Source organism: Bombina bombina, chromosome 6, assembly GCF_027579735.1.
Source record: "Bombina bombina isolate aBomBom1 chromosome 6, aBomBom1.pri, whole genome shotgun sequence".
Classification (NCBI taxonomy): domain Eukaryota; kingdom Metazoa; phylum Chordata; class Amphibia; order Anura; family Bombinatoridae; genus Bombina; species Bombina bombina.
The window spans coordinates 153,885,006-153,910,201 of NC_069504.1; the positions used below are offsets into that span (position 1 = coordinate 153,885,006).

General features: G+C 35.9%; 1 protein-coding gene across 2 annotated transcripts in view; it reads right to left on the reverse strand.

Moving 5' to 3' along the window:
* Positions 1–25,196, reverse strand: part of PLXNB2 (plexin B2) — a gene marked incomplete in the record, with an annotated part of 627,297 nt that overhangs the window by 29,945 nt on the left and 572,156 nt on the right. For both annotated transcript variants that reach the window (XM_053716644.1, XM_053716645.1), the window contains 10 exon segments: positions 8,460–8,614; positions 11,408–11,492; positions 15,512–15,612; positions 16,350–16,506; positions 17,602–17,748; positions 18,077–18,143; positions 21,276–21,454; positions 21,570–21,799; positions 22,883–22,983; positions 24,854–24,990. In XM_053716644.1, the coding sequence (XP_053572619.1) occupies positions 8,460–8,614; positions 11,408–11,492; positions 15,512–15,612; positions 16,350–16,506; positions 17,602–17,748; positions 18,077–18,143; positions 21,276–21,454; positions 21,570–21,799; positions 22,883–22,983; positions 24,854–24,990 (1,359 nt within the window).

The window sequence follows — 25,196 nt, forward strand, 5'->3', positions numbered from 1 at the left end:
TTTGCCCATGGTATCCCTAACTATACTGAAAGTTTCTATACTTAAAGTGATAGTAAACACAAATATTTTCTTTCATGATTCAGATAAAGCATGCTATTTTAAGGAACTTTATAATTTACTTCTATTATCAATTTTCATCGTTCTTTTGGTATCTTTATTTGAAAAAGCAGACATAAAAGCTTTGTAGCCGGCCCATTTTAGGTTGCGCTTGCCGATTGGATGGCTAGATGTATCCACTAATCAGCAAGCCCTATACAGGGTACTGAGCCAAAAATAGGCTGGCTCCAAAGCTTTCATTCCTGCTTTTTCAAATAAAGATACCAAGAGGACAAAGAAAAATTGATAATAGGAGTAAATTAGAAAGTTGCTTAAAATTGCATGCTTTATCTGAATCATGAAAGAAAATATTTGGGTTTACTATCCCTTTAAGTACAAGCTAAAGAAAATCTGTGGAAATATAGCCAGCAGACGAAATTACACTCTCAGTGGGAGGTAGTAGAGATAAGTAATACAAATGTTCATTTTCAATTGTTCTCTCTAAGTATTGGGCTTTGGTATACAGAGGTAATAAAAATAATTGTGTGTGTACAGAAAGCGATAAAATAATGAGATCTGGTTCTCTGCAAGCTCAACCAACTGTAATAGGTTGTTGTTTCAAAGAACAAAACCTGCCATTTCATATACAAAAAGAAACCAAAATAAACAATCTCACATACATTTTATACTCTGCAGCTGGTAAAACAAATCATTAGAAACACATTAATTGGTGATATGCTTACACTATGACTAAACTTCAAGAACCAATTTTAAAAATAAATTAAAATTAGCTTATTTATTGAATTAAATCTATATTTTATTTTAGGATATCAATATTATGTATGCCTTCCTAGCCAATAAAAAAATACTTGTAAATCCACGTAAAAATCACTGATACTAAATAGTTTTGCATATTAATGTGAAATTAGTAATTTTATAAGAAGTACACAAAGTTGCAGCCGCTGCACAAATCTTTAAGACAGCTGGCATGAAAAATATGAGTTTTATTAGCTTTATTTGCTGAATATAGATATATAGATATAAAACCTCTGTTACGACACACGAACAAAGGCACCACTCGGGCTGTTTCCCTGTTATTATGTAATTTTAAACTTAATCTTTGTTAATTTGTAAAGTTTATGTTATGTAGGGAATGGTGCTAAATGCATAAAGGTAAATTTACAAAAAGACAAAGAAGACTCTCACAAAGATGTGGATGTCTCCTGAAAGTATGCACATATAAGCACTCTTAGCCTAGACTTTAAGGCAGTTGATCCGAACCGGGTGAAATTAAAATATAACTTTTATTATGAAATGCACTTAAAATAAGGGTTACACACAACTTAAAATCGACACTAACACTATCATGTGATTAGACTGTATATATTCTCTTGGGTGGGAGACTATAATATCAAGGCCTGTAACATTAATCTTTGTTCCCCAGAGTAATACTATTTTGGTTGTGCTATACTTAGATAAGTAGATATTGTGGGACCCACTTATCTAAGTATAGCACAACCAAAATAGTATTACTCTGGGGAACAAAGATTAATGTTACAGGCCTTGATATTATAGTCTCCCACCCAAGAGAATATATACAGTCTAATCACATGATAGTGTTAGTGTCGATTTTAAGTTGTGTGTAACCCTTATTTTAAGTGCATTTCATAATAAAAGTTATATTTTAATTTCACCCGGTTCGGATCAACTGCCTTAAAGTCTAGGCTAAGAGTGCTTATATGTGCATACTTTCAGGAGACATCCACATCTTTGTGAGAGTTTTCTTTGTCTTTTTGTAAATTTACCTTTATGTAGATATAAAACCTCAAATAATGATTGTAACAATGTTGCTTGTGCATGCACAGTAAAAAACAAAACTTGTCAGAATACCTTAAAAGGGACAGAAACCCAAAATTAAACCATGAATCAGATAGAGAATACAATTTTAAACATCTTTTCAATTTACTTCTATTATATAAATTTGCTTCATTCTCTTAGTATCATTTGTTGGAGGAGCAGCAATGCACTCTGGGAGCTAGCTGAGCACATTGGGTGAGCCAATGTCAAGAGGCATATATTTGCAGTCACCAGTAGCAGATTGCTGCTCTTGAGCCTACCTGGCTATGCTTTTCAACAAAGGATTCCAAAACAGCAAAACAAATTAGATAAAATAAGCAAAATGGAAAGTTGTTTAAAACTGCATGTTTTATCTTAATCAAGTTTATTCTCGACTTTCCTGTCCCTTTAAACAAATGTGCAAAAGGGTTTTTCATAGCAGATAAACAAGAATAAATTGTATTTTTGGGGGAGTTTTTCCCAGACATTTTATGATGGTGTATATATATATATATATATATATATATATATATATATATATATATATATATATATATACACACATACACACACACACACACACACATATATATATATATATATATATATATATATATATACACACACATATATATATATATATACATACACTTATATATACATACATACGCACATATATATATATATATATATATATATATATATATATATATATATATATATACAGGGAGTGCAGAATTATTAGGCAAATGAGTATTTTGACAACATCATCCTCTTTATGCATGTTGTCTTACTCCAAGCTGTATAGGCTCGAAAGCCTACTACCAATTAAGCATATTAGGTGATGTGCATCTCTGTAATGAGAAGGGGTGTGGTCTAATGATATCAACACCCTATATCAGGTGTGCATAATTATTAGGCAACTTCCTTTCCTTTGGCAAAATGGGTCAAAAGAAGGACTTGACAGGCTCAGAAAAGTCAAAAATAGTGAGATATCTTGCAGAGGGATGCAGCAATCTTAAAATTGCAAAGCTTTTGAAGCGTGATCATCGAACAATCAAGCGTTTCATTCAAAATAGTCAACAGGGTCGCAAGAAGCGTGTGGAAAAACCAAGGCGCAAAATAACTGCCCATGAACTGAGAAAAGTCAAGCGTGCAGCTGCCAAGATGCCACCAGTTTGGCCATATTTCAGAGCTGCAACATCACTGGAGTGCCCAAAAGCACAAGGTGTGCAATACTCAGAGACATGGCCAAGGTAAGAAAGGCTGAAAGACGACCACCACTGAACAAGACACACAAGCTGAAACGTCAAGAATGGGCCAAGAAATATCTCAAGACTGATTTTTCTAAGGTTTTATGGACTGATGAAATGAGAGTGAGTCTTGATGGGCCAGATGGATGGGCCCGTGGCTGGATTGGTAAAGGGCAGAGAGCTCCAGTCCGACTCAGACGCCAGCAAGGTGGAGGTGGAGTACTGGTTTGGGCTGGTATCATCAAAGATGAGCTTGTGGGGCCTTTTCGGGTTGAGGATGGAGTCAAGCTCAACTCCCAGTCCTACTGCCAGTTTCTGGAAGACACCTTCTTCAAGCAGTGGTACAGGAAGAAGTCTGCATCCTTCAAGAAAAACATGATTTCCATGCAGGACAATGCTCCATCACACGCGTCCAAGTACTCCACAGCGTGGCTGGCAAGAAAGGGTATAAAAGAAGAAAATCTAATGACATGGCCTCCTTGTTCACCTGATCTGAACCCCATTGAGAACCTGTGGTCCATCATCAAATGTGAGATTTACAAGGAGGGAAAACAGTACACCTCTCTGAACAGTGTCTGGGAGGCTGTGGTTGCTGCTGCACGCAATGTTGATGGTGAACAGATCAAAACACTGACAGAATCCATGGATGGCAGGCTTTTGAGTGTCCTTGCAAAGAAAGGTGGCTATATTGGTCACTGATTTGTTTTTGAATGTCAGAAATGTATATTTGTGAATGTTGAGATGTTATATTGGTTTCACTGGTAAAAATAAATAATTGAAATGGGTATATATTTGTTTTTTGTTAAGTTGCCTAATAATTATGCACAGTAATAGTCACCTGCACACACAGATATCCCACTAAAATAGCTATAACTAAAAACAAACTAAAAACTACTTCCAAAACTATTCAGCTTTGATATTAATGAGTTTTTTGGGTTCATTGAGAACATGGTTGTTGTTCAATAATAAAATTAATCCTCAAAAATACAACTTGCCTAATAATTCTGCACTCCCTATATATATATATATATATATATATATATATATATATATATATATATATATATATATATATATATATATATATATAAATACATACATACAGACAGTCCAGCAATTGCACTCTCTGGGATTAAATCACAGCAAACTTTATTGTGAACGTTTTCGGAGTATTCACTCCTTCCTCAGAAAATATAAAAGTGAACAAAACAGTGCTTAAAAAGACAAACAGAACACTCCCACTTCAACCAATCACAAAACAGTGTTATAATCAGCAATAAGTACAGATGATCATATCAGCATAACATTATGCATATTTAGCAGTGTCAATCTTATGTACTACCCATCATCAGTGTGCACCATCATCATAGGAACAGTAATGTATTAAGTGAATCTATCCAGTGACAAAAAAATAACCTCAATATATATAAAAATTAAAGTGATGGTAAACTCTCCCCTTTTAAAAATCAGATCTGGAATGTAAGCACTATTTTAGATGGGGTTTTATTCATCATGTGCAATGAAGATGCGCTATAACTTAGTTATTAATATAGATATGAAATTCAAATACCCCACGTTACACCACCCACTTCAAAAGTCAATTTTCATGTCAGCTAAATGATTGAATTACTCTCCAATCAATGCTCTAGCTACAACAAAAGTGCCATATGGGGAGAGCGCTGATTGGACAACAATTCAATCTGTTAGCTCACAGAAAAGTTTACTTTTGAAGTGGGCGGAGGAGCAATGCAGTATTTGAATTTCATATCTATATTAAAAAGCATGTAATACTGCATCTTCATTACAGCTAATGAATTAAACTTCATCTAAAATAGCGCTTACATTCCAGATCTGATTTTTAAAAGGGGAGAGTTTACCATCACTTTAACCTCAATATATATAACAACAGGAGTTACATCCAGGAGTCAAATAACCACAATAACAGTTAAAGTGATGGTAAACTCTCCTCTTTTTAAAATCAGATCTGGAATGTAAGCGCTATTTTAGATGGAGTTTTATTCATCATGTGCAATGAAGATGCGCTATAACTTAGTTATTAATATAGATATGAAATTCAAATACCCCACGTTACACCACCCACTTCAAAAGTCAATTTTTCTGTCAGCTAAATTATTGAATTACTCTCCAATCAATGCTCTAGCTACAACAAAAGTGCCAGATGGGGAGAGCGCTGATTGGACAACAATTCAATCTGTTAGCTCACAGAAAATTTTACTTTTGAAGTGGGCGGAGGAGCATGCAGTATTTGAATTTCATATCTATATTAAAAAGCATGTTATACTGCATCTTCATTACAGCTAATGCATTAAACTTCATCTAAAATAGCGCTTACATTCCAGATCTGATTTTAAAAAGGGGAGAGTTTACCATCACTTTAATAATTATATATTATCATTATATTTGTACAAAACCAGACACAAAGACCCACAAATAAATACAAAAGCTAATTCTCCATACAGGTGAAAGGTTAGACACAGTCCTTAGTGGTTTAGGATTGACACTATGCACAAGCCTTATAAAACAATTGGTAATTTATTCGATATGCATTAAAAGTAGAAGACAAACTCACAAGAGACAAAGTAGGAGATACGTCCACAGACACGTTTCACACCCCACTGGCGCTTTCTCAAAGGTGGTTTGGGAGTGTGAGTGACTGCGTAAAACCACCCCCACCCCCAAACACCTGACGTATACTGTCTGTGTGTACTCCAATTGCATCAACATATCAAACAAACTAAACACAAACAACAGAAACACAGATTTAACCTTACATACAAACAGAGACAAGCTCTGCAAAATTTGGAAAAAAATCAAAACAACAATCACTCCAGCTGATAACGGAGGATCCATAGTGATCCAGGACACAAACTACCACAGGGAAGCAGAGAATCAATTACACCTATAGGTTGCTCCCTAGAAACGCTACTCACATCTTTTTGGCTGAACTGAGAAAACTGTTGGACTGGGGGGGAACATCTAGGTATATTGCATAAAAAGCTGTGTGAATATCTATATATTGACCAACCGGTTACAGCAAATTTACGTACCTAAAATCCACAAGAACCTTGAGTCCCCCCCAGGTCGTCCAATAGTTTCTGGGGTTGGTTCCATGGGAGAACATCTAGGGGAATGGCTTCACAACATTCTCCAACCATTTGTTCAAATGATTCCCAGCTTTGTCAAAGATATCACACGTAATAAATACAATGGATAAACAAATTTGGGAAGACTCTTAAGTGGTTAACAATAGATGTTTCATCCCTCTACTCATGTATTCCTCATGAGTTAGGGATGAAGGCGGTTGAATATCACCTACTACTTAAGAGTGACTTCCCGAGTGAATCAATTGAATTTGTCCTGGAAGTATTAAGGTTCCTACTTACTCATAACATTTTTTATGTTGGACTCAAACTATTACCTACAGATACGTGTCACGGCAATGGGGGCAAAATTTGCCCCCTCATATGCCAATTTGTTTCTGGGTTGGTTCGAGTCAACATACATTTATGGTGAACAGAATATCTATGGCAATTTCATCAAATCATATGTAAGATATATTGATGACCTGATCTTGTTTTGGTCAGGAACAGATGAACAAACCAGGGATTTTCTTTTGTATTTAAATTTAAACAATATGAACCTAAAATTCACTCACCAACTGACTAGTCACACCATAGAATATCTAGATATACTCTTAAAAGGTGAGAATGGAAAGGTATCCTCAGAGTTATACAGAAATAAGATTGCTGGAAATACAATTCTGAGAGCAGACTCTTGCCACTCTAAACATCTAAAAACAGGCATCCCCAAGGGTCAACTAATAAGAATTAGGAGAATATGCACAGATACAGAAATCTATGACAAACACTCTTTAGATCTTGTACATAAGTTAGTTAAAGGGACACTAAACCCAATTTTTTTCTTTCATGATTCAGATAGAGCATGACATTTTAAGCAACTTTCTAATTTACTCCTATTATCAATTTTTTTTCGTTCTCTTGCTATCTTTATTTAAAACGCAGGAATGTGATGCATAGGAGCCGACCCATTTTTGGTTGAGAACCTGGGTCATGCTTGCTTATTGGTGGGTAAATGTAAGCCTCCAATAAGCAAGCGCTATCCATGGTGCTGAACCTAAAATGGGCTGGCTGCTAAGATTTGCATTCCTGCTTTTAAAATAAAGATAGCAAGAAAACGAAGAAAAATTGATAATAAGAGTAAATTAGAAAGTTGCTTAAAATGTCATGCTCTATCTGAATCATATACATCTGTCGGTTCAGGATATATAACATTTTCTCCTGACCAATGAGACTAACATTCATAATTTTCCTCATCTAAATGAATACTCAAAAAGGCATGAATCGTGCCATGTAATAATTCATGATCTGTTATATCTACCGTCTTTTGCTTTATTTTTGTCTTTTATCATTTTTTTTTTTAAATGTCACATTGCTATTGTTTCTTTCATTATTTTTCTATTTACTATATATTGTATCGAGTTCTAAACATGTATTCCTTGGTCTGTCTGTGCTGCCGTGGGTATTAGGGCTTGTCCCTTTGAGCGAATGAATTTGTGGCAACGCCTACCTATTTGACCTATGCTGAAGTTTCCAACCATGGGGCGGGTCTACCTGCTGGGAGTACACACAGAGAGTCTATATGTCAGGTGTTTTTGAGAAAGCGCCAGTGTGGCGTGAAACACGTCAGATGGCGTATCTCCTACTTTGTCTCTTGTGAGTTTGTCTTTTACTTTTAATGTATATCGAATAAATTACCAATTGTTTTACAAGGCTTGTGCATAGTGTCAATCCTAAACCACTAAGGACTTTGTCTAACATTTCATCATTATGGAGAATTTGTTGCTTTTCTAATTGTTTGTGGATATACACACCTGTGGATCTCACCTGTGATTCCGGATCCCAGGGTGCTAAGCCTCCATAACACTGAAGGACAACAGCATCTAGTCCAACATATATACAGGTAACCAGTATCGCACTCTTATTCTCTCTCTCTCTCTCTATATATATATATATATATATATATATATATATATATATATTTAGAGCACAGACAGTAAATTATATCTGCAGGTCTATGATTAGAAGCGCATTAAAATCAGCCCTGCTCAGTGCACCGCTGGTTTAAGCACACTATATAGAATTTAAGCCCAGTAAAACGCTGCTCAGTGCACCTACACCTCTATTATACAAATTTCAACTAAATAAACAGTTGACACCTTCATAAAAAAAAAAAAAAAAAAAAAAAAAAAAAAAAAAGTACATGAAGGAATCCAAGGGTACAGAACAACTTTACCTTAACAGAAAGTAGCCTTGTCAGATAGATTTCAGTAATTGCTTTAGTCCGTTCTTTCTCTTTCATACTTCCTCTTTTTGATTTGCCTTCATCTACTTCATCAGCTGGACGGACAAGGTGCCACGTTTTGTTTTCGTCCTCTAGTAGTGCATGCCCTGGGCACGTTTAACAAAAAGAAAAATCAGAAACGTGTAGATTAACCCCACACAACCACCCATCCGGTGAATTTCATGAACTGGCCCAGTATAATTATTTATACTTTTTTTTTTTTGTTATGGTTTGTGTAAAGAGTTTATAATTAAACTTTCATTATTTTTTTTAAAATGCAAAAAATGGTCAAAACTTCTTTAAAGGTTGTTTTTTTATTTAGATCATGTATGTTTTCCATCTCTCATAACACCCTTGTGCAACTCAATGAGACTTTCAGCGTGAGGGATACACCTACAAAGAAAATATATTTTATATATATATATATATATATATATATATATATATATATATATATATATACACACACACACACACACACATATATATCTCTCTCAAATTGGACAAAGTTTTTTGGAATATTAACATATATATTTATATATATATATATATATATATGTATATATTTTTTTGTAGGTGTATTCCTGGAGACGACTCAAAATAAGCTGCTTTCAATTTTCTATTGTAGCTTCATTCTAAAAATATAAATTGAAAATGTATGGTTGGTCCAAGTCTTCGGCATTTTGATCATCGCTATAAAAATGTCATGCATTAAATGGTTACTACTAAACTAATTATTAGTACATATACAATGACATGGCTTGATAGTAAAAATACATCAAATAGATTAATACAGGAGGAGGGGGTCTGCTCTTACAATCCATATGTTAAAAGAGTATAGCGGAGAGAAGGGCTGGGCTATTAACCAGAAATTTACTCAAAATGTAATTGTTTACTGTGATATAGAAAATGTGTCAGTCATATTGGAGGCAACAGAAAGTTGTTTGGATGAACATTTTACCCCTCCAATCTTCTTTGGGATAGAAAATTATGCTTGTAAATTGGTTCTGTTATTTTTTTCCTTTTAATTTCTGCTTTCAGTGTGTAATTATGTTTGTTATTTTATTTTTATTTATTCAAGTACAGTTTTTCATAATACAATTTCAATGATTATTCTTTGCTTTTTTCTAATATATGAACTACATAGTCAAAGAGACAGTTATTCCTAACTGGTAGAATTGTAACAGATCTGTGTTTTAAATAGTTTTTTTTTTTTTTTGCAAAATTGTGATTCAGGGTTTAGTTTGGAGAAGCCTTCTACTCTCTTATTCAATTCTCCTGGGAGGTGACAGCAAAGAGACATCAGTGTGGGTGGCATTAAAAGGGCATATTCTGAGTCTAGTACAGACTGTTGGGTGTTTTTTTAACCCTTGCCCCCACTGAACTAAGTCATAGGCTGGCCTTGAGGGGCCGGTCGTGACAAAGCCAGCAGATGCATAGCTTTTTAAATATTTTACATGCATTGCTTTTAATGTGTTTAACTTAAAAACACTATTTAGTAAACTGTAATGTGATTTATGTTTTGCTAAAATCAGAAAAAAACAAAAACAGGGACATGGAACACAATTTTTTTCTTTCATGATTCAGATAGAAAATACAATTTTAAACAACATTCCAATTTACTTCTATAATCTAATTTGCTTCATTCTTTAGACATCATTTGTTGAAGAAATAACAGCGTACATATGCCAATCACACTATGTGCTGCCACCAATTAGCAGATAGTGGGCCTATTTAGATATGCTTTTCAACAAAGAGAATTAAGCTAATTAGATAATAGAAGTAAATTGGAAAGTTGTTTAAAATCACATGCTCTTTCTAAATCATGAAAGAAAATAATTGAGTTTCATGTCCCTTTAAATAGCATTCCAATGTACTGCTGTTATGAAATCTGCTTTGTTCTACTGGTATCTTTAGAGTAGATTCAGAAGCAGCAATGCAGTACTGGGAGCTAGCTGAGCACATCTTGTGAGTCAACGACAAGAAGTATATATGTGCAGCCACCAATAACCAGCTTGCTCCTTAGCATACCTAGGTATTACCTGCTACAAAGGATACCAATAGAACAAAGAAAAATGAATAATGGAAAGTTATATAAAATTGCATGCTCTATCTGAATCATGGAAGTTTAATTTTGACTTTATTGTCCCTTTAAACATTTAATGGGAAAATGCAAAAATGTCTGGTCTCAAATTACTAAGCTGAGCCACTGGCTAATAAAATATAAGTAATTAAAGCTGATGGATTTAGCACCTATATGTTTAATATGCAGCATTTGTCTGACTTGTCTCTCAAGTAGTAACGTTCTAAGCTTCACAGCTTTTAATACGCTCGCTATAAGACACTTAATATAAGGATCTAATGTGTCTCCAAATCACATAACATTCATTACAAGAAAAAAGAACATTCATTTGTAATGTTGTTCTGCAATTTGTTATGTTATTTGGTGCCAGATTAGTCTATATTTGTAAAGTTTAATAGTGATTGTGTGCTTATAGTATGAGAAGACCAAAATGTCATTTGTTTTTTTGGAACAAGCCTCACAACAAATTCAATTTTATGGCAAATCTCTAACAGTTATTTAGTCAGTCATTCATTTATGATTACTTCTGAATTAAAAATAATGTTTACTGATTTTAATACTACAAATACCTATAAAGATATAACCTACGGAACGTCCTATAAAGATACATTATATGCCATGTGCGATTCGTGTTAATCAGTTAATACATCTGCATATTAATAGCCCTTTGATTACTTTAAGACCAGTTAACATGCTGCATTAATATTTAATGACAACATACCATGACATTAGCTGAAATTAGAAACATCGTGTTGATGTGACAGTTTTGCTAAAGAAAACTATTACAGGCTGCTAAAATAATTCAATTGAAGCTTACTTTCTCCTGGAATGTCTTGGTGATTTTCCTCTTGTTGTTGAGAAATTCCAATTTTAGACAATATAAGTGTAGCATTATCCCTGACCTGGAAAGACATAGAAGGAAAAAAAAAAAAAGGTTAAATTTAACAACTTTAAGCTTTTAAAAGGATTGACAATTAAAAACCAAACAAACCAATCCAATGCCTCAGTATATATTTACACTTTAAGGACATACAAATAATACAATAAATAATTGGATTATTATAAAGAAGCTTGTTGCTAATTATACATTTAAACCCTGATCCCATATTATTCCTTACAAGCACACAGCAGGTAATTGGGGTATATGTGGGCATGCTCACTTCATACTGCTCAGGAGAGGCAATGCAGTGCAGGTCTCCAGTGCAAATTTATTTTCAGAGTTTGAAACACATAATTAGCAACAATCATTTGTTTAATAATAAAATGTTCTAACAGACTAGAGCTTTTTATTACTATACTAGTCCTAAAGCCTGTGTACACGGGCCATTTTTTGCAGTACAGCAGTCCCACCCCTTGCTCTCTCTCTCTCTTTGCCGCCTCTCTTTTGTGCTCTCTCTCTCTCTCTTTGCCCCTCTCTTTTGTGCTCTCTCTCCCCCCTCTATTTTGTGCTCTCTCCCCCTCTCTTTTATGCTCTCTCTGCCCCCTCTCTTTTGTGCTCTCTCTGCCCCCCTCTCTTTTGTGCTCTCTCTGCCCCCCTCTCTTTTGTGCTCTCTCTGCCCCCCTCTCTTTTGTGCTCTCTCTGCCCCCCTCTCTTTTGTGCTCTTTCTGCCCCCCTCTCTTTTGTGCTCTTTCTGCCCCCCTCTCTTTTGTGCTCTTTCTGCCCCCCTCTCTTTTGTGCTCTCTCTGCCCCCCTCTCTTTTGTGCTCTCTCTGCCCCCCTCTCTTTTGTGCTCTTTCTGCCCCCCTCTCTTTTGTGCTCTTTCTGCCCCCCTCTCTTTTGTGCTCTTTCTGCCCCCCTCTCTTTTGTGCTCTTTCTGCCCCCTCTCTTTTGTGCTCTTTCTACCCCCTCTTTTGCTCTGTCTCCCCCCTCTTTTGCGCACTCTCTACAGACCACACCCCTGCATCATGCCCGCCACGCCCCAGCCCCGCCCACTCCCTCTGGACAGATGAGGACGGTTATTTTGTGTAAGGGCAGGTGTGTTTGTCCTCGCGCTGTCTCTACTGCGCATGACAGCTTCGGATAAACACACTTGGCCTTTTATATTATAGGATTAGAATGTTCCTTAAATGTTCCATGGAATTCTAGTGAGAGGCAGTGACGTGCAGTGATAGTAGGCAGTCAAAATCATAAAAAAGTTTTTTTTTAAATTAATTTAAAAAAAAAAAGTTGTGTGGTGTTTTTCATGATTTGTTTCTGACCACACCCCCAGGTATACCACCCGCCCCCTCCCTCTGCCGGCACCACCATAGCAATGCGATCCTCATTAATCCATCATCTATGTTGCGCAATTATTATTAATTAAGTAGTTTTTATTATGTGCTGACATAAAATTTGTTATTGACTTGTTTGTACAATGCGGACTAACGGTGCGAAGCGGAGCTGCCAGTGCCTATTACCAGTCTCCAGATTAACAACAAAGTATGCCTTTTTGCCTAATGCCTTTTAACCATTTTAATGCGGAGTAGCATTTTGATGATATGATCTGAATAGTTTAATTAAATAATAAAGCCTAGTTGCTTAAATTTTCTGAGTAAAAAACAAAATGTATGCTTATCTGATAAATTTCTTTCTTTCTTGACATGGTGAGTCCACGAATCATCAATTACTGTTGGTAATATCACTCCAGGCCAGCAGGAGGAGGCAAAGAGCACCACAGCAAAGCTGTTAAGTATTACTTCTCTTCCCACAACCCCCCGTCATTTGACCGAAGGAAAAGGAGAGAAAGGAAATAACACCGGTGCAGAGGTGCCTGAGGTTTATATAAAAAAAACTGTCTTAAAAATAGGGAGGGCCGTGGACTCACTGTATCAAGAAATAAATACATTTATAAGGTAAGCATACATTTTGTTTTCTTTCTTAAGACACGGTGAGTCCACGGATCATCAATTACTGTTGGGAATCAATCTACGGGGGCTTCATTCTTGAAGGCCCAAGAAGAAGACACAGCTCTAGTGGAATGAGCCGTAATTCTCTCAGGAGGCTGCTGTCCAGCAGTCTCATAAGCCAAAACAAATAATCGCAACATGGATGGAAAATATCAGTGATGATGATTTTTATTTTTTAAATTGGCATGGAAAAGAAAATAAATATTGATTTCGGAACTTGGTGTAGTATTGTTATAGTAAGCTCACTGAGAAGAAACAAGGTACATGTAGGTTTGTGTCTTATTTAAAAAACAATTACAGGGGCTCATAAAATTCTATCATGCTTATTAAGCCCTGGTTGATTATATTAAAATATTTTTGCATTAAAAAGAAGGGTAATGGGTTCAGGAGTAATTTTAGAAAGCACTTCTTTACAAAAGCTCCCATTAGAGGTGGTAAAGACAAGAACTGTGGGGGCACTTCAAGAATGCCTGGGATAAGCATATGGCTATGATACGAACTAATGAAACTAATACTTCTAGGATATATAGACAGACTTATTGGGCCTATAGTTCTTATCTACTGTAAAATGTATGTTTTTACGCTTAATGCCCCCTTCAGTTGCATTTTTAAATTACACCATGATAGAGGTAAACCTATCCCATGCTTTTTACATCTTTTAATCTATGTTGTTCATATTAAAAATAAATATTCCTTCTGTTACAGAGGATGCAGAGAGGTAGGTTCATATCTGCACATGTGGTGGGAATGTCCCAAAGTATATCAGGTATGGCAAGAGTTGTCTTCACTACTGGAAAGAGTGTTGGGCGAGCAGATTAATCTCACCCCCGCTCAGGCTCTGCTGCATGAGCACATTCCTAGACTGAACAAACACATTAATACGTTTATTAGAATACTGTGCACCACAACCAGGATAGTGATCGCCAAATACTGGAAGACGGAGGTACCATCGTGGTCAGAGGTAACAGCTAGAATTAAATTGGTGTACTCGATGTATGAATCAGCAGCACAAATTCAAGACACAGAGGCCCAATTTCAGAAAATCTGGTTTTATTGGATGCTGGCAGGGGAGAACAGCCTGACTTCGGTGGTAGCTGAAGGGGAGGTGGAGCGGAGAGAAGTGAGAGGTAGTGTTCGGGGGGAGAGTAGAGGTGGTGAGGAATAGAGCTAGCTGCTAAACTTAGGAGCGAGACAAGATGAGCAAACAATTTATTGAAATCTTAAAATTACAAAATACAACGCTGAAATGTTAAGGTGTATGTTGAAATCGTGCATTGATTATTGGTTTTTTTTTTTTTTTGTTTACATAGTTTTAGTTATAAGTTACTGTTATTAGGGTTGGGAACCTACGTAGACTATGCCTCCTGCATATTACATGCTCCCCAAGCAAATAATATATGATGGGCTCCATTGAGAAAATGTTTGGGGGATCCATGTGTTTATGGTTAAACTACACACTCCTGTTTGAAATTGTACAACAAACTGCACACAGTGAAAGGGACTAATCTCATCAAAACAAACATCTGGAAACCTGTTTTCTGGCCTCTGAAGTAGCTTTATATAGCAAATTAGGTGTATTTTCAAGTAAAGAAGAGACTTTTTGAAATCAGAAGCGCTATTGAAAGACATTCTTATTGAAATGTGATTATTGCTCCCTAAGATCTGATGTTCTCTAATGATTGAAAGTCTGTACTTTTTCATTCTTTTTTTATGTTATTGATGGAGGAGTGTGATCAATAAAAAAATGTATTTCAATTAAAAATAAATATTCCTAAGTGACTAACCGAATTGCTAAGTGTTATGTCATCTCATGAAACAGCTGTTATAAACCTTAAAATTACATTAATAGAGGTTTTTTCCTGGACGACGACACGCCAGACAGCACTTTCAGCCATATGTATTGTGTTCTCAGTAAATACAACCCTATTAGTTTCTTAAATCTGCAGAAAGCAGGAAAAAAGTGCACTAAAGTACCCAGTGCCACATAAAACATCTTAGTGAAACCATCAGTAGAATAACCATAGTCACATGCTTACATTGTAGTGCATTAGTGTATTTAACCGCTTCCATCGTCCCTCCTTCTGTGAGGTTAAGTCCAAGTCAGACAGTATCTGTGCTGTAGAGCCTGGTCTCCACTCTAACAAAAATATATATAAATAAATCAGCAAACAAGTATACAATATACGGATACTTGTGTGATATACTGCACACCCAGACAATGGTTTAAGGGAGATTAAACATTATAAAAAAAAAAAAAAAAATACATATAAAAGGCCATTCCCAACCATGTTTAACATTTATTTTGCATGGAGGTAAAGCTATACGGGTTGAAACAGAAAGTGAATGCTTGTGCACAGCTTGAACTGTAAAAATGCAAATGCCTTTTTCTATGTGCAATAAAGAACAAATTACTTTAATACCCCTTTAAATATATGTAAATTCTAAGAACTTTACTGCTGTCTGTTTCCAAATTAACTATAAATCTCATACTTTATGTTCAAATGGATTTCTTTACATTATATTCACTATATAACAATTGTATAGCTGTCACTGTCGGTTCCCATCAATCACAACAGGGCTTTATATTTTACTTTTAAAGTTATTAGGGGGCATGTTGCACATATAGATCTTATTTATCGATGTATCGAGCAGTGCAAGTCGATATATACGTATATGTCTAGTAATTTCTTTTTTTTTTAACCACATATAGTGGAATAAAGTAAGTATGTAAGGAAAATAGTATTAAATAATATTACAACAGAAAAACACATAACATTTACATGTTCTTGCACAGTGATGACAGAACATATCAGAGTTTAAGGTCCTTTTAAATTTAGCTCAAACTCCCTCCCATTATCTTAGACAGATACGTACCGAGTACCAAACTGTCTGCTTTTGGCCGTTGTGAATAAGGAATGATTTTGTAAACCTGTTCAACAATCTTCTCTTTTACTTGGGTAATTGTATCACAGTTTAGTACTTTAACAGGGATAGATTCAGCTCCCTGCTCCTGAACTATGACATTAACAGTCTGAAAAAAAAAGAAAGAAAAGTATTTGCAGATTTTACTTTACATTTTCTCAAACACATCAATACAGAAGAAAAGTTAAATTTAAAAAAATGCAAAGTTTTGGAATTTTTTTTTTAAATTATATAAAACTCCAAAATATAAATATTTTGTGGTTATGCAAGGATACAAGTGTGAAGTGCCAAGTACTGCGGTTATGTCATACAGACCACAGTCTCTAGACATTCAACCCTACTAAATCTCTGTATTGTGGTAAGGAGAATTTTCAGTTTTCCTGTAATATTTTTATAGCAGGAATTACACAGATGCTGTTCCTATCGGTTTATTATTTTAAATATTTTATATAGTTCAGTTAGGAACAAAAAGATGAAAACACAGCAACATTAATATGTTTTAAATTGAATTTACTGGTCGACCATTTGCAAATGCATGGTATTTTACTGGGTAACTATTTCCTTGAGACAAGCTTGTTACAAGCTAAATTAGTGTTCCCTGAGTGGATATGTAAGGATGTGAAACCCTACTACATACATATCTGTTCCTAGTTAGCCTCAGCAGAGGCAACAAAATAATATAATTTAAAACAAAGTATTGCTAACAAAACAATAGAAACAAGCCTCGTCTCAATCTAATAAACAAATCCAGATTTAGCTCTTCAAAGCAAGTATTGTTGAGGGGTTTGGGCACTGAAAAACAACTGCAGCAAACAAGGTATTCATTTATTTAGAACTTCTCCAGACTCAGCTGATATGTTAGTTTAATGCAAGACTTATAAAATAAGGAAAAAACATACTTTATCTAATTATATAACTAGACCAGACAAAATGTAAGGTCACAGTTAAGCTATACATTTGCATGTTATCTAAATGGAGTATTTTTATGCCACATCAGGCCCCTCACTAAGAGGTAAATTATTATTCTGTACGATGATCTAGCAGATGGAATGTGTCATGAGAAGACCACAATAATGCTAGTTAGGTTTCAGTTTAACAATGGATGAATGCAAAACCTGTGTTTTCTGTGTATTAATGAACACTTTACTGCAAAGCACAATCCTATTGCGCTAATGCTACCTACGTTTAAACAAAGCCTGCTTACCAACTGTGTGTATTCCACATCATCTCCCAGTAAGCCCGTATCATTCAGTGTGTACTTGGCTTTCATTAGTATGGCATCCACAGGGCCCTTTTCCACTTGGTGTTTGATTGCCTTGAAGAGTTTGTATAGAGGTTCGCCAGCTGTGTCCTTCATGCAAAATAAAAAGCAAAACATGTTGGCTAAATGGGTACAGGAATAACTTGTTTTAATGGTGTTGTTGACATCTTGAATGCTTCTTCCCAGGAGTAAATTTGCTTTGTTCATGCATGAGCAGTGTCTGCTTTATGATAACAGACTCGCAAGCCATTGCTTTAATATCACCACTAAAGCGCCGTGGACAGACAGGCCAACAACAAATTAGAAACCAGCGGGCTATCTGAGAAGCCAACTCTATTTATTTAATGACCTAGCTCTCCCCCCAGTGCACTGAAAGAGCCCAGCATGCCGCTGCTATAAACTTACAATCCATACTTACTTTTAAATACTGGTATAAACAAATGGACATCCAATTTGAAAGCATTCTCTCCACAACTGTTTCAGACCTGTGAGAAACATCAACAAAAAAATAAAAAATAGAGTATTGACCCTAGACTACTGTGTGCTTAACCCTCGGAAAGGAATTAAACACACAGAAGAAATATTGCACGGTAGCAGTAGAGCACTGCTGGTCCCGAGCGGAAAACGCTGTTGATCCAGTCGCACAACTCAGATATGGAACTAGCGTACTGATTGGATCTGCTTAATTTCCTTGGGACTATAGCAGTGGTCTTGCGAATCCCGAGCAGTATTTCTACTCTGTGTGTCTTTAACACCTTTGTGGAGGTTAAACACAGAGTAATTTTTAGACTATAATGGCCCTTTAAACAGTGCAATACATCACTAATCAACTGCTTTAATTAATGTGTTGTGTTCTCCTGTTTAAAAGGATATACCGGTATATGACATCATGTATGTTATGAAATAAAAAAAAAGGAAAAGTGAAATTCACTTCATAAAAACATTGACTCATATCACCACTACTGACAGTAGACAGACACACAAGTGCATAAATATGTATAGTATTTGTGTTTTAGTATAGATGTTATTTTACAGGTTTTTGTGCAGTTAAATATATGTTCAAAAAAAAGTCTGTGCTTTACAGACATAGCGTTCCATGGCTACTAATGTTTGATGGTTAGTACATAGTTCATTGCAGTGAGCAATAGGACGACAGCAGTGCTACCTGTGCTTTCAAATGAATGGTTTTTAATTTTTTAACTACAAACCTATCTTCTTGGTTATTATAGCAGGGTGCCTGCTGCACAAAGGCAGACCAGGCTACTGCCGTAGGGCTCCCCTGCAGGGTGGTGTAGTTTTTTCCTTTTCTTTATGTCTGTTTTTTTAATGTCCCTGACACCCTGTGACTACACAAAAAAGAGAAAGCAAGGAGGGCAGTAGGTGCCTTTGTGCTTAGTAAAAAAAAATGTGCATTTTGTTCCTGGAGAAGAGCAGCCCCATATGCTGTACCACCAATATAATGGGCCTTTCTACACTGCCACTAATGCCATGGGACTGAATTTTGTACACAATGTATGGTCAAAGGTTTTGTACAGTAACAGCAGTCTATATTCCTTATAAATATAAATACAACATAATAGCTAGTGATTTTAGTGGGTCTCTAAACCAGTGCATGAAGAAGCTGTAAGAGTAAGGTATGCAAAATGTATCTTTGGGTGTCTAGAATCCTTTAACTGACCAGTAAATACAGTAGATTTCCATAATCAAAAAACGCATGATAAAAAGACGATTTTTCTGACAGATTTCAAAGTTTCAAAGTTATGTCTTTTTCCACTCCTCCTGAATCATGTAACAGCCATCAGCCAATCACAAATGCATATACGTATATAATCTGTGAATTCTTGCACATGCTCAGTAGGAGCTCGTGACTCAAAAAGTGTAAATATAAAAGGACTGTGCACATTTTGTTATTGGAAGCAAATTAAAAAGTGGTTTAAAATTGCTGCTCTATCTGAATCATGAAAGTTTAATTTTGACTTGAGTGTCCCTTTAATACACTATGATTTCTGGAGGGCTTAAATATAAAAGTATATTGGATCATTTACAGGATACAGAAGCTTAGCATACTTGTCCGCTTGGTCTAGCTGTCATTTCACAACATATGCAGCACACTCCCACATGAGGTGACACATTCACGAACCGTAGGTGAAGGTTTTCCCAATGTGCAACTAATTTAATCTGTGGCGGTGCCAAGACTTGCAGCAACACCTGTGTGAGCCATGTGTTGCTGATTAAATATTGCTTTCTAATTACAATCTGGCTTCAGCCCAGAGGAAGCGTCTCAAACACTTTTAAATAATTTTATATTCTATGGTTAGAGCTTGTTATCAAGTCTCTAATAAATTATGCTGTATTTACAGCAATATTAAGAACACACTGTAGTGCAATCAATGAATATAATACATAAATGTGCTCATCTATGAAGCATCATTTGATGGCTATAATTATTGCTCTGTCTATAAATCTTTTCAACAATATAAATAGAATGTGAATAAGAGCACTCTCAAGATGCTGTGTCTAGGGATTAAGTCCTGAAATTAAATTCCCCTTGCAATACCTCTAGTATTACTTTGTGCACAATTTATTGCAACTCGCTCAATTATCCGTCCTTCTCTTGCTTTCTATAATGAGAGCCCTCATTTCATCATTACCACAGCAATGGTGTTTAATGTTATCTGCGTGTCTCAGCTACGCAACACTCTACTCTTACCAATGCCGCCAGGACTCACCAGCCAGCTCAAGGAACTGGGAATTATTTCCCTGTATACACAAAAAGATCACAGAGCAGTAGTTGTCAGGGAGTGAGCATCTATGCAGGTAACCATAAAGTATTCAAAAAACTCAATTTAAATACTAAATTAATTAATCTAGACCTTATTGTGTGCTACATTTAGACACCAGTCAGCTAGCGCTACACAAACACTAAACCAAAAATAGGCGGACTTCTAATCTTATATTCCTGCTTTTCAAATAAAGATACCAAGAGAACGAAGAAAGATTGACGATAGGAATATATTAGAAAGTTGCATAAATTTGCATGCTTTATCTGAATTTTAAAAGAATACAATTTGGTTTTATATACCTTTAATGGCAGCTTGTGGATGCTTGTTCTAAGGGACATTCTACTATAATTGAACAGAATATATACTTAAAGTGATTTTAAAGTTTAAGGAATTAGTGCCCAGTATCTAAAAATAATCTTAAAAATAGGGGCACTTTAATTCATTCAACTTTACAAAGACGCTTCTTTTAAAAAATATTTACCATTAAACATACCGCCATTTCTCTGCCCGCATCGCCTACTGTATTTAGCATATCTATGACGAATCAGGCTCCCTCCAATGATTGTGTGCCCCCCTTGGCGTCCAGCTCGGTATGTTTACCATAACGCAATAGTAAATATTTTAAATATATAAGCGTCTTTTTAAAAGTTTAATGAATTAAAGTGCCCCTGTTTTTAAGATTATTTTTAGACACTGGGTAGTAATTCATTAAACTTTACAATCACTAAGTTGAGTGCACTTGCATTCTCCCAATCGTGCCATGGTGGTGCTGATATGAGTTAGTGTATATGTGTATTGCAAACATAATAATAACAACATAATAGTAGTTCATACCGTCTGAGCATCAGTTTGGGATTTTTGGCCACATATTGCTCCATCAGTTCCATGAATAATGTTCTCATTATGTCTGTGTAATATTCCAGCTTTCCGTGCAAAGCAACGGTCAGCAGCGACGCAAAGTAAAGCTTCTCTCTGGCTGAGAAATCCTTCTGGTTTTCTAAGGTGTGTATGAACTGAGCAAAAAAAGGAGAGATTACATCATGCACTTTATTATTGATGTTGCTTATTCACTTTATCAATTATTACTGCAAAACCTATAAAAGCTATAGGGCGGTAACCGATACTTACAATAGTAAGGAAGGATTTACTATTGAGCAAGTTTGAGAACTGGGTTAGTGCTTGTTCTACAGTTTGTCGTCTGGCCTCTGGGATATCCAGCTTCCCAGTTATCATAACATCTTTTTCACCATCTTTGGACGGCAAGAAGAAAACGCGGTCTGTGTAGGTTTTATAGTCCAAAAATGGGATGCCGGCATCACTGAGGTCGCTGGTCTGGTCTTCCATCTCAATCATCAGATCTGAAAAGCCCAGACACTGGTTATGTTATCATGTCAACTAAAGCTTTAAAGGGACATGAAACCCAACATTTTAACAACTGTCCAATTTACTTATTTTATCTATCTTCATTCTCTTGGTATCCTTTGTTAAAAAGCATAGCTAGATAAGACTTAGGAGATGGGAGCTAGCTGCAGATTGGTGACTGCACATATATACCTCGTGTTTGGTTGACTGATGAGTTCAGCTAGTTCCCAGTAGTTAATTGCTGCTCCTTCAAGAAAGGATACCATGAGAGTAAAGCAAAATTCATAATAGAAGTGAATTAGAAAAATGTGTACAATTGTATGCTTCATCTAAATCATGAAGAAAAAAAAACAAAAAACATTTGTGTTCCTTTAACTTAACCAAACAGGATGCTCCCTTAGAATACGAATCTAGACACAATCACAGCTATGTTTCAGGGGTACTAGAAGAGAGATTTTATGCCCACCCAGAAGCAGAACATCTTTTCCAAAAGGCAACAGTTTGTAATCTTGTAAAATGGCCTCTCCCTCCTAAAGAAACGTACAATGCCTAAGGAGGTTAAAGGGACATGAAACTCAAATTTGTTTTCCTTCACGATTTAGAAAGAGCACACACTTTTAAACACCTTTACAATTTAATTCTATTATCTAATATCCCTTTATTCTCTTTATATCCTTTGCTGGAAAGCATATCTAGATAGGCTCAAAAACTGCTGATTCGTGGCTCCACATAGATTCCTTGTGTGATTGGCTCACACATGTGCATTGCTATTTCTTCAACAAAAGGATATCTAAAGAATGAACAAAATTAGATAATAAAAGTAAATTGGAATGTTGTTTAAAATTGTATTCTCTACCTGAATCATGAAAGAAAACATTTGGGTTTAGTGTCCCTTTAAACGTACTTATTTTCCATCTATTATGCAGACATGCAAAATTTATTTTGAAAACTCCACCTCCAATAAAGGAGAAAACCAACTCAAGCAGAGATGTATGAATGAAAATTCACTGCTAGTTCCAAACAAATGTGATCACCAATACCTCATTGTATGAAACGGTTCACATTTCCCTTTTTATTACCTGTGAATTCCTTCTTGCAACGTTCTCTCACACTTTCCTCCAGGCTCTCAAGCTGCAGTCTGACTTTTTCATACTCCCGCTCTGCCTGTTGACTTTTTCTCCTGAAGATATCAAAGGACATATTACAAGCTGATACTGGCGATAGCCAAGATCCATTTATCTAGTGCTATGAAATCAACATGAGTCTGCAGCTATAAGCTCAGTGTACAATAAATCAAAGATCTGAGCACTCATGAGGTGAAGGGCTGAAAAAAACTTTAATAATGAGTTTTAAAATATACAAAACATGCAGAAAAAACAAGGGTGACCCCCGCCCCCTGACGCGTTTCGCACTGAACTCATCGCTTAATCATAGGTCAGTGTACTCTGCATAGTCCACAAACTCCAGTTCAAAAATCCACATAATACGCTGAAGGCAAATGGTAATAAGAAAATAAACTGCTTTAAATTAATAATTTATTTCATGTTAAAACCACCTGGCTTATTTTACTGACCACTCAGCTATTAGCAAATCTGCTTCATTCCCATGGTATTCTTTATTGAAGAGATACTTAGGTAGGTGTCTAGAGCACTGCATGGTAGGAAATGCTGCTGCCATCTAGTGCTCCAGAAATGTGCTGGCTCCTAGGCATACGGCCCTGATTTTCAACAAAAGATACCAAGAGAATGAAGAAAATATTATAATAGAAGTAAATTAGAACATTGTTGAAAATTGTAGGCTCTATTTGAATCATGAAAGAAAAAAAATTGGGTTTCTTGTTCCTTTAAGCTAAAGTGAGCAAAAATTAAAATGTTTAATGATTATTGCACAGATTATCATTAAATAAATTTATGTTAAAGTGAAAGTAAATACTAGCGTTTAAAATAAAACTAGGATTTACCAGCACTAAAAATTAATGGGACAATGAGTAATGATTTCTTTAAAAGGTAAGTTAAACGTACCTTTACTTTGCTACAGCCTCCTCGCTAAAGTAAGCGTCTCCGGCTGCCCACAGCAAAAAACTTTATTTTCCAGTGAGGTGAAGTTTCCACCAATGCACAGTGCCTTATGACTAGCAAGGCCATTGGCTAAGAGGTGTTAATTTCACCATAGGCGGCCAGAGCTGCTTAGTTCAGCTAGGAGGCTGCGACAAAGTAAAGGTACGTTTAACATACCTTTTTAAAAAGTGCCTTGGACAGCAGAAAATGTTACAATTTTACAAAGTATTACACTGCCTCCACCCGGCTACTACATAATGCCACATAGCTACTAGATAATGCTACACGGCTACTAAATAATGCCACACGGCTACTAAATAATGCCACACGGCTACTACACAATGCCACACTGCTACTACACAATGCCACACGGCTACTACACAATGCCACACTGCTACTACACAATGCCACACGGCTACTACACAATGCCTCACGGCTACTACACAATGCCACCCGGCTACTACATAATGCCACATAGCTACTACACAATGCCACACGGCTACTACACAATGCCACACGGCTACTACACAATGCCACACAGCTACTACACAATGCCACACAGCTACTACACAATGCCACACGGCTACTACACAATGCCACACGGCTACTACACAATGCCACACGGCTACTACACAATGCCACACGGCTACTACACAATGCCACATCACTGGCAATATTTTTTGTGGAAAACACAATTATATGTTATTTTATTGTGAGACATTAAAGAGATAAGATAGATAATGCTTCTCTCAGGGTATATCTTGACTGCAAAGCAATGGAAATGTTGCTACTACATAGCTGTTAGGTATATACATATGAACTCGGCCAACAAGCTAACGCTAAAAGACTCAACCCTGCATTACAATAATCAGAAGGAAATACTTTCAGCATTTTGTTATTGGTGATTTTACATTTTATCCACATTATCTCCTACAATGCACTGAAAAATAAATGTATGAAATATGGTTACGGCTGTAGTTGAGTCAAACTAACCTGTAGCAGTAAATTGATATTGCAATGATGAGAGCCATTGGGATTAAAATCACTGGGACAATAACATGCAGAGGAATTTCAGGCGAGTGGCCATATTCCACTTTTCCCAGGACCCATTCTCGCTTTCCGAATTTTACCTAAAAGAAAAATATACACAATATAATACACATTTTATGTCGTAAAGAATTGTGGAAACTGTAAACTGGAAGAAAATAAATTCTGATACATATGATTTATTAGAATTTTAAGAAAACAAAGCTGTAACTCGTGGGCTGAGTAATGCAATAGATACAATATAAGCTGATTTATTGTCCCACAGGGTATGGAAACATCACTATAGATC